General features: G+C 47.3%; 1 protein-coding gene across 1 annotated transcript in view; it reads right to left on the minus strand.

Annotated features, from left to right (window-relative positions):
- Positions 1 to 13149, minus strand: part of EPHB1 (EPH receptor B1) — a 317963-nt gene that overhangs the window by 29824 nt on the left and 274990 nt on the right. The window contains exons 7-9 of the mRNA XM_077825793.1: positions 10584 to 10746; positions 5551 to 5659; positions 4363 to 4427 (exon numbers count right to left, since the gene is read on the minus strand). Coding sequence (XP_077681919.1) covers positions 4363 to 4427; positions 5551 to 5659; positions 10584 to 10746 — 337 coding nt within the window. The remainder of the gene's footprint in view (positions 1 to 4362; positions 4428 to 5550; positions 5660 to 10583; positions 10747 to 13149) is intronic.

Raw genomic sequence — 13149 nt, forward strand, 5'->3', positions numbered from 1 at the left:
GCTTAAAGATTTGCTGGTCCCAAAGATTACAAAATCATCAAGACTGCAAGGGTTTTCAGTGGGGAGCTAAGAAGATCAAAATCCATCTAGAATATTTTTCAGTTTTAACTGGACTTTCTCTGCCCTGACTGACTGGCTCCTTACTCCAACCCTCCCACTTCCTCCTCACAGTCTCTCAGCTCAATTTAGCATCATTCCACACCTACCCGCTCATAGTCTGCTTCGTCCCCTCTTCTCACCTGCTCCACATCCTCAATCCCTTCGTCTCACCTGTCTTTCCATTCAGCTAAGCTCCACCCTCCAAAAAAAATCATGGAATTAACTAGAACTCTACTAATCTGTGTTTGTACATTACCTAGAACAATGGACCCCAGATCTTAGTCAGCTCTCAGGCACCACCATAATCACCATGATTAACAATAAAAGCCATGACATTGTAACCTAACTTCCTAAACAGGGATACAGTTTAACTCAACTGCAAGGATCTGTACACTTGGACTCCAAACTAGCACAAGAATTCATCAGTCAAAATACATAAAAACTTTTTCAAGAGAGTGATACAAATCTCAGGCAAATTCTTACTCACAGGAGCAGCCAATGGCTCAGTAGTTTTATCCACGTGAATAAGGACTGTAGGCATAACAAGCTGCAAATCCCAGGTAAAACCATCCTCTATCTTCCCTGATTCCACGGTATTCCACCACCTCCTCTCCCAGGCACCTCTGTTTTGGCTCTGGGTGTTGCTCTGGTATATTATGTAGGCATATGATACATGACAACATTTAACCATGCAGTGTTGTTGTAGCCGGGTTGTTCCCACAATATTAGAGAGACAATGTGGGTGAGGGTATATCTTTTATTGCATCAGCTCCTGTCCAATAAAAGACATTCCCTCACCCATCTCATCTCCCTAACATTTAAACATGGCAAGGACAGGGAGTTTTGGTTGAGGTAGGAAAAACAGAAGCAGGAGTCCGCAGCTCCTTCCTCTGTAGCTATCAGTTGCAGTCACCTGCATTTGAGATGACAGAATCAGAAGGGCAGCATTCACACCCATTTTGCAGGGGGCTGCATGATTACACAGTGCAAGGTGACAGAGAAATAGGTTCTATCATTTTGAAAACTCTTGGTCCAATATTTCAAAACTTGGCTTGATGTTTAGGCCTCAGTGTGATCAAGAATCCCTGATGGGTTTGGGGTTTACAGCTTCAGCAGTTTTTGGAATCTGTGGCAGTCAACTATTCGGGTGCCACCTTCCCCAACCAGCGCAAGCAAATTGGACACATGTTTAGCATGACTCATCAGCCCTCAGCAGTACTCTGGCTGGAACTAAGCCTGAAAACAAGGTGTCTGTTCACTATCTAGTAACTCAGAGGCATAACAATATACCTGTACATTTCTAGATTGTAGCTCTTATTTTCTGGTTTTGCATGCTTTTCTTTAATCTCTTTCTGTTGGTATCTATGGTTTTTGAACTCTGTTTTCTTTATTAAAAAAAAAAAACCCTAGGAAATTCCATACAAAAATGACTAAAAGAACTTTAGGGTTACAGAGTGAATTACTCAGAGTCAGAAAATGCAACATGCAACCTTAACTCTGCCCCTGTGCACCTGCATTCCTGTAATCCAATTACATGCCTCATGCTATTTCTCAAATAACATAATCTATTCATCACAACTATAATTAATCCCATTTGTTCTACACCTTGGGTCCTTTTTAAAGAAACTGAATGCATCTGGGAGGTTTCTGTGGTAGACTGTAATTTGGATTTCAGCTGGTCCCAATTTTGTATCTCAGTTCCTACTCCGCTGCTTTCCTGCCATGCCCTGCTTTACGTGGGTACTGAGGCTGTCTGTAATCTGCAAAGCCCTAAAGAGAAGTGTGTGTTTGTGTTAGAGACATTCCTTGAAGCACTTGGGAACTGCAGAATTCAACTCTTTGCAGCTGGTTCCATGCGTGGCTAGAGCATGTGAAGTCTGTGGAAATGTGGGTGGCAGATACTGGCTGGGGCTGTTGCTTTATAGCCTACATTGGAAAAGATAGTAAATGAGTAAAGGCCTATTTGCTATTTTATCAAGAGCAGAGCTCGTGCACTGGAAGAGTATTTGAGTACAAGCTATACTTTCTGCACACAACCAATGCTTAGATTTTATTCAGACTTGTGGATCTACAGACCTCCAAGGGAGGTTTAAAAAAGCTAACCCCCTCTGGAAAAATAAGAACTCCCTCTTGACTTTCAGGTTCTTGTATTTGTTTACCAACCAGATCAGGGGCATCGAGTCAAGAAGCCTTTCCAGTTATTTGCAACATAGCCTCCTGTTGCCCAGTGCGAGCTAGAAGCACCGGCCTCTTATAGAGCATAAGAGTGGTGAAGCCAACAGAAGAGATGCCACCCCATGGTCTGCATGAAAGATGCTAAAAAGCTTTTTAGATTCCAGCAAATATTTTTTGTTCAGGCCCTAGCTTAACTCCAGCAAACTTTTTAAATATCCATGTAAGGAGAAAGCCAGGAGGAGCCCCAGTTAGATGAGGCTGTGTGATTTAGTTGGTGTTGGTCCTGCTTTGAGCAGGGGGTTGGACTAGATGACCTCCTGAGGTCCCTTCCAACACTGATTTTAGTATGAGGCTGACTCCCCTGCCCTGAATTCAGCTACTTCCCTCCCTTCAGACTGCTCTCATCACAACCAGTCGCATAGCTGAGCCTTACAGCCTTCTCCGATTGTTCATGACCCCTGCACCCTCTGCCTGGCTCATGGCCCCTCCCTCTCCAGGCTCTTTCTTCCTAGGGCTTTCAAGCTCTCCATGCTTTTGCTTTTCAGCGTTGCTTGGGGAGGCACCTGCTCTGTCACTGCCCCCACATCCCGCCTGTCTTATTCTTGCCCTAGATGCTCTCCTGTCAAACCATGGGTTAAGCCATCCATCTGCTCTCTTGACTTTGACATTCATTTCCTGACCAGCCTTGCACCTTTGCTGTCTCTCTGGTACCTCCTTATGGATGCCTGACAGACTGCTCCAGCTCAATGTGTCTAAACTTCAGGTTATCAGATCTCTCAGCCCCCCAACATGCCCCCTCTTATCTATCCATGTGAAACTCCACCGTCCCCTACAGCACCCTGACTCAAAACACAGACGCCAGTTTCTGTATTGCAAATCTGTTCAAAAACCATGAGTCAGGCCCCCTCAAAATCCAAAGTTTGTCTTAAAATCATAAGACTAAAACATGTTGGGTTCTTTTTATTGGTCTCCTGGTCTCTGAGCCTCTGAGATGCACTCAAGTCACATTTTCAAGATTTTCTTGCAGAAATGAGGGCTACAAACCTACTTTTTTTAAAAGGAAAGCTGAGAATCTCACCTAATCACCTGCCTCCAGCATCTGGAGCTTTAAAAGAACTCAAATATCGGGAGAGACATGATAAAAATTGTAAGAGTCAGCCCCACTGCATATTTTATTCTCCTCCTCCCATCATGCTGAGACTCTGACCAAGTCCTGTCATTTCTCGCACTATACCATCTCTAAGATCTGCCCTTTCCCCTCAAGCCCTGCTACAATAAATCCTGATCCATGCCTTGCTCAATTTGGGTCTTGTCAGTTTGCGTCTTGCAACCTCCTCCACTTTGGATTGTCTGTTATTAGTTTCAGTCTAGCAAAAACTAGATTGGTGATCTTTTTTTTTTTTGGTGAATAATTTATTTGCTGAAAAATGCAGGTTTGAACTGACCGCAAGCAAAATGTTTGGGGTTTTCTGTTTTTGTGAGAAAAACTGAAAAAATTGTTGTTTCAGGTAGACCTGAAATAAAATTTCTTTTCAGACTTTTCAGTTCAGCCACCAAACCGAAAAGCCAATTATTTGTCGAGCACTAGCTCTCCTGCTAAAATCAGCATCCTTTCCCAGTGCGCTGATCACATCTGCTCTCCTTAGACCCCTTCGCTAGCTCCATCTCCCTTCACTAGCCTCCTCTCTCCCTCAACTTCCGACTCCTTTTCCTCACCTTCAGAGGCATGCAATGTGTCTACCCCACTCATTCCACCTTATAGTCGCTGTCTTCTTCTCTCCTTCTTTAATACTGCACCTTACTGTACAATAGCCTCCCCCTCTCTCTCCATCAAACTGCCTCGCTCTTCTTCTTCAAGCCCATGAAGGTGTGCTGAGCTGCACTGAGCTTATGATCATAAATCCTTTGCTATTGTCCTGTGTATCATCTTCATCTGAGTTAGGCTGCGCGGAGAAGTTTATCTTTCCATGTGATTTCTAAAGCCACAGACAGTTGCAGCTCTCTGTAAAAATTATTAGTGTATAGGAAACACACACGTTACAACTTTCTTCATCACAAACCTGCTGTACCGTTTTTCTCTTCACTCACCTCGGCCAGTGCTGTAGTGCTGTAATTTATCACTGTACACGGCCTCTTTGCTGTAAGCCCGCTTCCTAGGGAAAGGGGAGACAAATTGTTCAGGTAATGTATAAGTGGCTCATTCTTACCCAGACCACTCAGAGCATCTCTGAAAAAGAGTGTGATAATGAATTTACCTGCACTGGCATGGGAAAATGATGCCTATTACTCATGCACTAACAAATATCTACATCGAGGTGATATAGATGTGCACAGTCACATGCAGATATATCGATAGAGACACACTCACATGCACAGCTGTCTACCTATATCTGTCTGTATGTCAGAGATTTGAAACAGTGAGTGTCCACAGGAGAAGGAAGAGACAGTGACCCAGCATAAATTGTAGCTCTGGAATCCGCATGCCCAATTTTGTGCTCCCTGCTTGCTACAGATTCAGTGAGTGGAGCAGGAAAGGATGGGAGACAATAAAACTGGGTCCATGTTTGCAAAAATATTGTTGAAGTAAATTCTCTGATTAGACTCCTTTAAATCTGTTGCTGTCTCCATGGCTCATGTTCACTTGAATGAAACACGCTTCCCCTCTTGTTTCACGTCTAACTTCTCATTGTGTTCGCATAAAAACTCACTGAAAAATGTATCACCCACTGAGAACTGTCTGGTGTGATATTTACCCGTGGCAGCGCTGCCTTGGGACTCTCTAGTACAAGCATAATGGTCATTTGTAAACTGCCTTGTGCTAGGTGTCCCCAGCTCATTCAGCTGTGGCCCAACTAATGCCCTCAGATCTGCTCAGAGGGCAGAACATAGCTCAGTAAGTGGCAAGCTTTAATGGGAGCCAGAAGACTCACATCTCGTGCCCTTTAGTACTGCAAGGATACTTCATCCTTCCCCACCTCACATGCATTTCTTGCACATGCTGTTTACTTTGTACTTTCCACCACCTCCAAATCTCAGTTCAGTTCCTGTTACGCCTACACAGCACGGCACAGCCAACCAAGGGGAATTGTGAACAGTTCCCTTTCTCTGCAGTCTGGCTGCTGCTTTGCTCTGGGCTGGCCAGCAGGAGGCACTGCAGCCAATGGCACCTTCTTGAAGGCCCTCTCACTGCATCAGAGGCATGGCCACTGCATGCCAGGGAGACTCTCCTTTCTGATTGCAAAGGAAAAGCTAAAGACTGCGGGTGAAAAATGGTACCTGCTGCAGACGATTGAAATAGCCACCAGAGAGACAATGAAGACCACACCGGCTGCTGCAGACCCTGCGATCAAAGGCAACTGCTCTCTCAGCTCTGACTTGTAGTCATCTGCAAGGCAGAAAGGCATCTTACTCTCTCTCCGACCCAAGGAAGAGCCAAGGACAAACCTCTCGCGGCCTGATTCTGCTGCCCTTTGGCTGAGAAGCTGCCCACGTTGGCTTCAATGGAGTAAGGCACTATTCACTGGGAATAAGGGTGGCAGAATGAGACTGAGGCACCAGATATATTGCTCCTCCCACCTCTTCAGCAAGGCCAACCACTTGTGGGTTGGGAGCATCACCATAGGCTCGGAAAGAAGCAGGGGGATGAGACAGTCCTGGGCTTGCATAGCCCTGATGCGGATTGTCACACACGACTCGCGTGCATTTGAGGTTAAAAAATAGAACAGAAAGGTTGGCAGGTTGAGCGAATGTGACACATTTCTGAATCTTGTGAAAAGCTGAAAACCTCCACCTTTTCCTCAGGTCTGGGTCTGGCAGCCATGGCACCAGCCACGCTGCCACATGTTAGATTATTATGCTGTAGGGCTTTGTTTCGGTGCTCTAGAGCACACTGACTCACACAAGGTACCTGCTGAGCACCTGCCACAGCAGATCACAACAGACGCCCCAGTGACTGAGCACTGGGCCTGGGGGGAAGGAGGGATGGGATGGGAAGGGGGTAACTGCACAACCCTCAGCTTTGCACAAGCATTATACATTACCAAGAGGGAGCTGATCATGGGTTTAAGTGGAGATGGAAGGAGTTTTAGAGCCACGAGCTTGGGGCAGAGGGAGTATTTAGCAATTACGGCTGCGATTTTCAAAGAGAGGTAGAGTTGGGAGCTCCTTTGGAAATCCCAGCCATCGCTCTTCATTTACCCCACAGCTATGGTCCAACAATGTGACTCTCAGCTCATATAGATGCCCTACTCCCTACCCTCCCCCGAGACCATCCTGAGGGCGTCAACATGCTGGAAATGAGAAAAAAAGAGTAGTTACGAGGAGAACTCTAGCTTCACTGGCTCCTTATAGCTACAGAGTGCGGGTGACCATCTTGCAAAGAGAGCTGTAGCTGCAACAGCCATTGAACTCCATGCAACACAGGGAAGTAGCTGGAGCAACTGAGGAAGTTGATTTCCAGGGTCACACAGGAGAAAACATACGATCTGCTGCTGTGTCCTGTTGATTTGAACAGACCCTTTTGTCACAAAAATGTGACCAAGACACAAACTCTGAACTTGCAGCAGCGAAGGAGTTAAAACCGGAAGGGGAGATATGAAAATCCAGAATCTTACGACAGGAGTTCATCCCAAGGGACTGGTTCTCATTTACATTAAGGCCCATTTCAACTGCATGTATGCCTACTTTAAGCCTTTTACACCGTCGGAGTAGTGCACAGGGGCCTTAATGTAAACAAGAATCAGCCTCGAATGCTTTAAGTCTATTTAGCAATGACCGCCTGGCTGATGGAGTACCAGATAAGGACACGGCACTGTGACTCAGGACACTTGGGTCCTGATCTGGACTTTGCCGGTGCCCTGCTGCGTGACCTTCCCATCTTTGTGCTTCTGTTTCCCTCCCTGGCTTTGTCTGTCTTGTCTATATAAATGAAAAACTACTTAGAGCCAGGGTTGTCTCTCGATACATGTCTGTAGAGCACCTAGTACAACAGGGCCGCACTCTTCGTTCCTATTGCAATACAAATAGTAATAATTCATTTTCTAGAGAGAAAGACCTGTTAACTTGTGCCAGAAGCAGAAACCAAAAGGTTAAAGTAAAAGTCCTTCAAAAGGAGGTATTTAGCACTCCTTTTATCTTTAGTTTTTCTTTTTCACAGTTAGTTGCTAGTAACCAGATTTATCTCCTGCGTGCTACTTAAATCCTGAGAAAGTCTCATCTAACGATCAATGATTATTTAATAATCTACAATACCCATTCTTATTAAATTTCAATTAATTGCTTATTGGAGGCAGAGTTTTCTCCTCCCTTCACTAATCCTGAATATTCAAGACATTCATTTTTTATTTGCATCCTTTCAGTCATTCTGTGTTTTTCCTTTTCCTTATGCTTTTAGATGTTTGCCTTTCAGAAAAAATACACAAAAGAACCTGCTGAAGGTTAGCTTCTTAAATACGAGAAGGCAAAAGAACGTTTCAGAAAAGAAGGATAGTTCTGTGGTCAAGGCATTTCATCAACACTCCAGAGATGTAGGTTTAATTCCTGACTCTCTCACAACCTCACTGTGTGACCTTGGACAAGTCATTGAATTGCTCTGAATAAATCTCTGACTGTGTGCCTGCTCTGATGTTGTTTGGGGCCGTTAGTTGCTATAGTAATATAAATAATTAACATTTGCCACAGACAATCACACACATCTTTCTGTCTTTGTGCTTCTGGGCAACAGTCATAGGGCCATATTTTTCTTTTAATGGCTTCTGCGTCTTTGGGCTATAAACTGTCTTTTTCTACATATCTGTGTACATGACTGAACACAATGGGGCCCTGACTGGATCTCCTGCTGCCACCCCAATACAAATTAATATTAATGGCTGAGGATTTTCAACAGTGCTTAAGGAAGTTAGGCACCCAGCTGCCATTACATTTCAGTAATAGCTGGTTCCTATCTCCCTTAAGCCCCTTTGAAAATCCTAGCTGCTGCTAATCCATTTGTACCCACAATTAAGCATGTGCATTATCCTGCTGGTATATAGACACCTAGCTTGATTCAAACATGTGCAATCTGCATGGGCACATATGACACTTTGTTGAACATGCAATATAAAGGCATAGATTTGGAGGAGAGGCTGAGGGTCTTTTGCATCTGTGGCATGCTCAGTTGAGTTTATTCAGTTTTTCACTATGGCAAAGCCCAAAATAACAGAGCCAAAGGAGAAAGAAAAGACACAGGTTCGGAGGTGACAGAGCTATGGAGTTTCTCCCCTACCTATAGGCCTCAATTCTAATCCTCTTGTGTTCCTAGGAGAAACCCTCACATACATGTTCATAGCAGACTACTGGTTGTGTGGTTTCACTGGAGCAATCTAGGGAACTAGCGTCCATCACGTGATGTCCTGGAAGTTCATAAACAGTAGTAGTAATAGCTATTACGGGCCCGATCCTGCACTGGTGTAAATCAACAGAGCTCTGCTGTTTTCAGTGGGGCTACTCACATGCTTAAATATTTTGCTGGATCAGAGGCAGAATGCTCAGCACCTTGCAGGTTTGAGCCCATGGCATGTTACTCTAGAGGAGGTACAAATGGGCTGGAAATCAGAGAGAACAGACTGCCTTTGGGAGATTTCTGAACTTACGGCTTCTGGGCATGTTAGACTACCACAAGAAAAGCCTTTCTTTGCCAATTTCAGCACTTCCCTGAAGGAATGGGGAGTGTTGTGAGAATGAAAAATAATCCCCCCACCTTATGATTTTTTAAGGTTAACTGGCAATTTTTCATGCTAAGAAACAAAGACAAGTTGGAACCGGAGGAATGGATCCAAATATCCTTAGCTGTTGTGTAACTTTGGAGAAAGAGCTAGACCTTTTGGTACAATGTACTGAACTGAGGAAAGGATCCTGAACACCTCCATTCACTGCTTGGCCTGATTTCTGGACCCATCTGCCCTGAAGAGATTTAGATCAGGTTTAAAATGCTCTGAGATCTGGGGAATGTTTCATGCCACTTCTTAATTGATTTGAAGCAGTTTGTTCATCTCTTAGAGTGACTTACCGAATATACAACTAATAAACTGTTATACAGAGTAGGAGAGAGCACGTACAGAAAGGATAGCTTCTTTCTAATCTCCTTATTTTAGTCTGTTCTTTGCATCTTTTATTGATGTTATTCAGAGAAGTGTCATACAAATGATTAAAGAGCTGGGGGATTGACTTATAGGAGGGAAGAGTCAAAGAGTTAAATGTGTAGGGCTTGTGAAATGAGAGCAAGGGAGCAGAGGCTGGAGGGACATAATCTATAAGAATCTGAAGGGGGTAAGTGCCACAGACGAAGTGGAAAGATTTAGGGCTGAAGAAGGAGAGGCTGGAAGTAGTGGGATGAAACTGAAACACCGGGGCTGAATACTGGGAAAATCGTCCTGTGAGGGAGGCCTGTTAGAGTGTGAAATAGTCTCTGGAAGGAAAGAGCGGACATTCCATTGAGTGACTGGTTAAAAAAATGCCTGGACCAAGGATGTGTCTATGCTGCAGTTTGAGGGGTTTATTGCAGGTCGGGTAAACATACCGCGCTAACGTTACCCTTGCTAGAATGGCTAACAATAGCAGTGTCGAGGTGGTGGTGCAGGATCCAGCAACACGAGTAGCTCCCCAGTGGCTGTGTGCAGCCGCGCTGAAGCTCCCCCTGCCACGTGTACACTGGTATTTTCAGCCGTGCTAGCATGGGTGTGTCTAACTGAGCTGCAGTCGCACCTTCGATTGCAGCGTAGACCATCCCAGTGAGCAGAGAGTGGAGTGTAGGCAACAACCCCAGACTGGCCAGGAGAGGGACTAGAGCAGCTGGCCTGACAGTTCTCTTCCATCCTTCATTTCTATGTGCATGTGAGTTCCGTGGCACTCAGATCACATCCCCTCCCCCATCTCTGTGCGTACCCTCATACAGCACACACACGCTAGTGTGACATACTTCCCAGCTCAGCCAGAACAGACTCTTAGCAAGCTCTCCTGTGGTGAGAGGCATGGGGTCAGGAAGGGGTTAACATTCATGTTCTCCCCTGGCTGGCATGCAAATAATCCAAGCCACATACAGATGCGGGGAAATGCAGTTAAATGGTGGAGGAGAAAACAGAGATAAGAGATTTAAAACAGATTACTCCTCCAGCTGGCAATTAATCAAACATCACTATAAATCACCTGGCTCTTGCCACACTGCCCCTCTGGGAGCTGGGGTTTGGAGAGACAGGTTTATTTAATCCAATTACAGCTTGAGCTGCAAGTGAAGCCTCTCTCTCTCTTACCCCCTCCTTTTGCCACACACTTACCATCTGTCAGCGTTTGGAAGCACATTTTCCCGCTGTATTTCCCATAGCCAGCCACTGTCCGGGCTCGCACCTGCACCACATACACCATGCCAGGCCTCAGCCCCTCGATCCTGGCCGTGTTGGTTTGACTCTTGGCCATGGATGAATTGTACTCGTTGTGGTCCTGCGGGGAACAGCAAAGAAAGGCTGGTGTCGATCAAAGGGAGGTTCCAGAGCAACGGTAGTCCCATCCAATGGCCACCCCAGGGTTCTACTCAGGCATGAGGCTGATCCACTGGTGGAATGGGAATATTGGGGTTAAAGCGTTACTGCTCCAGTCACCCCACTTCAAGCATTCTGCACTGAAAATACAGAGCACTGAAGGAAAATGCACATGGCCATATTGTCACTAATGAAATGCGTGCCTTATATTAATATATATATATGTGTGTGTGTGTGTGTGTCTATATGTATACAGTGCGGTAGCTAGACACATTGCACATGGGTGTCACACTGCCAACCTGCCATGGCTTCTTTGAAAGACCGCTTGCAGGTACAAGCTGTATCAACTAGAGGTGGCGGATCTAGACGATGAAGTGACCTCTGCTTCCTCTCTCAATGCCATTGCAGCACACACACCCCTGCTCACAATCTGCAAGTATGGTTCTTTACATGGGCCAATAATCTGTCCCCAGAGCCAGGGCCGGCCTTTGGGGTGGGTCGTCTGATCCTCTGCCCAGGGTGGCCTGCCAAAGAGGGTGCAGTGAGCAGGGTTTGGATTCCCACCTGACCTGCCGCGGCAGGCGAGCAGCAGCGCTGGAGAGGGGGCCGGGGGGAGAGACCCCAGCTGCAGGGGGCAGTTGGATGACCAGCCGTCAGAGCCAGGTGACTCCTCCAGAGCAGGGGTGCCCCTCCTCCCCCCTGCTCCACATGTGCAGCCGCTGGTGTCCCTGCCCCACCGCCCTTCCTTGTCCTCCACAAGGCTGACCCTGGCCATTCTGCTGGGGGAGGGGGGCTGTTGTCGGGGTGTCCTCCTCCACTCCCCCATGCACCCAATTTCCACTGAGTTGGGGTGACTGGACAGGGGGAATCTGTGTGTGTGCTGCTGCCTCTCTGGGTCCGGAGCTGCTGGCGGCTGCTTGTGTTTGAACACAAGCCTTCTGGCTCCTGCCCCTGAATGCTTTCACACACACACACACACACACAGAGTCCCCCCCAACACACATTAACACCAGGGCTCCCTGCATTCTGGTCACTTCCCCACCTGGGCTGTGCTGAGGCATCAGCAGCTGTTGCTCTCCTGCCCTCTCCTTACGCACAGGGCGGAGGAGCAGCAGTCCAGGGGGCAGGGAGCACCAATGCCAGCTGCTTTGTGCATCCAGGTGGGTCAGTTTCCCCACGTGGGTGCAGGAGGAGGATGCAGGGGTTAGGGGCTCAGGAGGGAAGTGCAAGCGGTAGGACTCAAGAGGGCACAGTGAAGGGGCTAGGGGCACAGGAGAGAGGTGCAGGGGCTAGGAGTGAATGGGGTGCAGGGGTTGGGGCACAGGAGGGGAGTGTAGGGGTTGGGGTGAAGGGGACACAGTGGAGGGGTTAGGTGCACAGGAGGGAAGTGCAGGGGTAGGTGTGAAGGGAGTGCAGGGATTGGGGCACAGGAGGGGGCAGTGGTTGGCGTGAAGGGGGCACAGTGCAGGGGTTGGGGCTCAGGAAGGGAATGCAGGGGTTGGGGTGAAGGGGGAAGTGCAGGGATTAGGGGTGCAGGAGGGAGGTGCAGGGATCAGGGGTGAAGGTTGCACAGTACAGGGCTTAGTGGGGAAGGGAGGATGGGGGACCAGCGGCAATGGGGGGCACCAAAATGCAAGTTTACCCAGGGTGCCATTTTCCCTAAGGCCAGCCCTGCCCAGAGCAACACCCTTTGGGTTAAAGGACACAACTGCCTCCTGCAACAGACTTTTCCTCTGAGAGATCAGGAAAGACTGCAGAAGTGAGTAAGGAAAGCAAACATATCAGCGAATGGGGACGAAGACAAGTCTTTCCTTCTCCCTCCCCCCCCCATCTTGTCCAGTTAGATTGCAAGGTCATTGGGGCATATGTGCATGTACAGCACCTAGCACAACAGGATCCTGATCTCAGCTGAGGTCTCAAAGCACTACCACACTACAAACACGAATGCGTTTGCTGGTGCAGTGAGCACTGTTTGTCACCCTGTTTGTCACCCACATTCAAATCTTAAATGGGGTCACTGAGGAAAAGTCGGTTTGACCTGTCTTCTCCTAGCCCTGCGTGTCCACGTGACAGGAGGGGTGCACAGGTCAGCACTTCAGCAGCTGCGGAGCAGAAAGGAGTTATGGAGGCTGAGCCGTGTGGCGTTGGACTAGCAGGTGTGGAGTGGGATGCAGCCAAGGAACGAGCCCCTTGAAGTGAATGGCCGGAGCTGGTGTTGGAGGAAACCTGCTCAGCACCATTTTGCACTCTATACCTGGCTAACAAGGGGTATTGCTCCCTCCCTTTAAAAACACACACAACAAATGCTTGGACATGGCTCTTCTACACGCGTCCTCTCATCCAGCACACTAGGCTTTGTTCAGAC

This window comes from Eretmochelys imbricata, chromosome 9 (genome assembly GCF_965152235.1).
Source record: "Eretmochelys imbricata isolate rEreImb1 chromosome 9, rEreImb1.hap1, whole genome shotgun sequence".
Taxonomy (NCBI): Eukaryota; Metazoa; Chordata; order Testudines; family Cheloniidae; genus Eretmochelys; species Eretmochelys imbricata.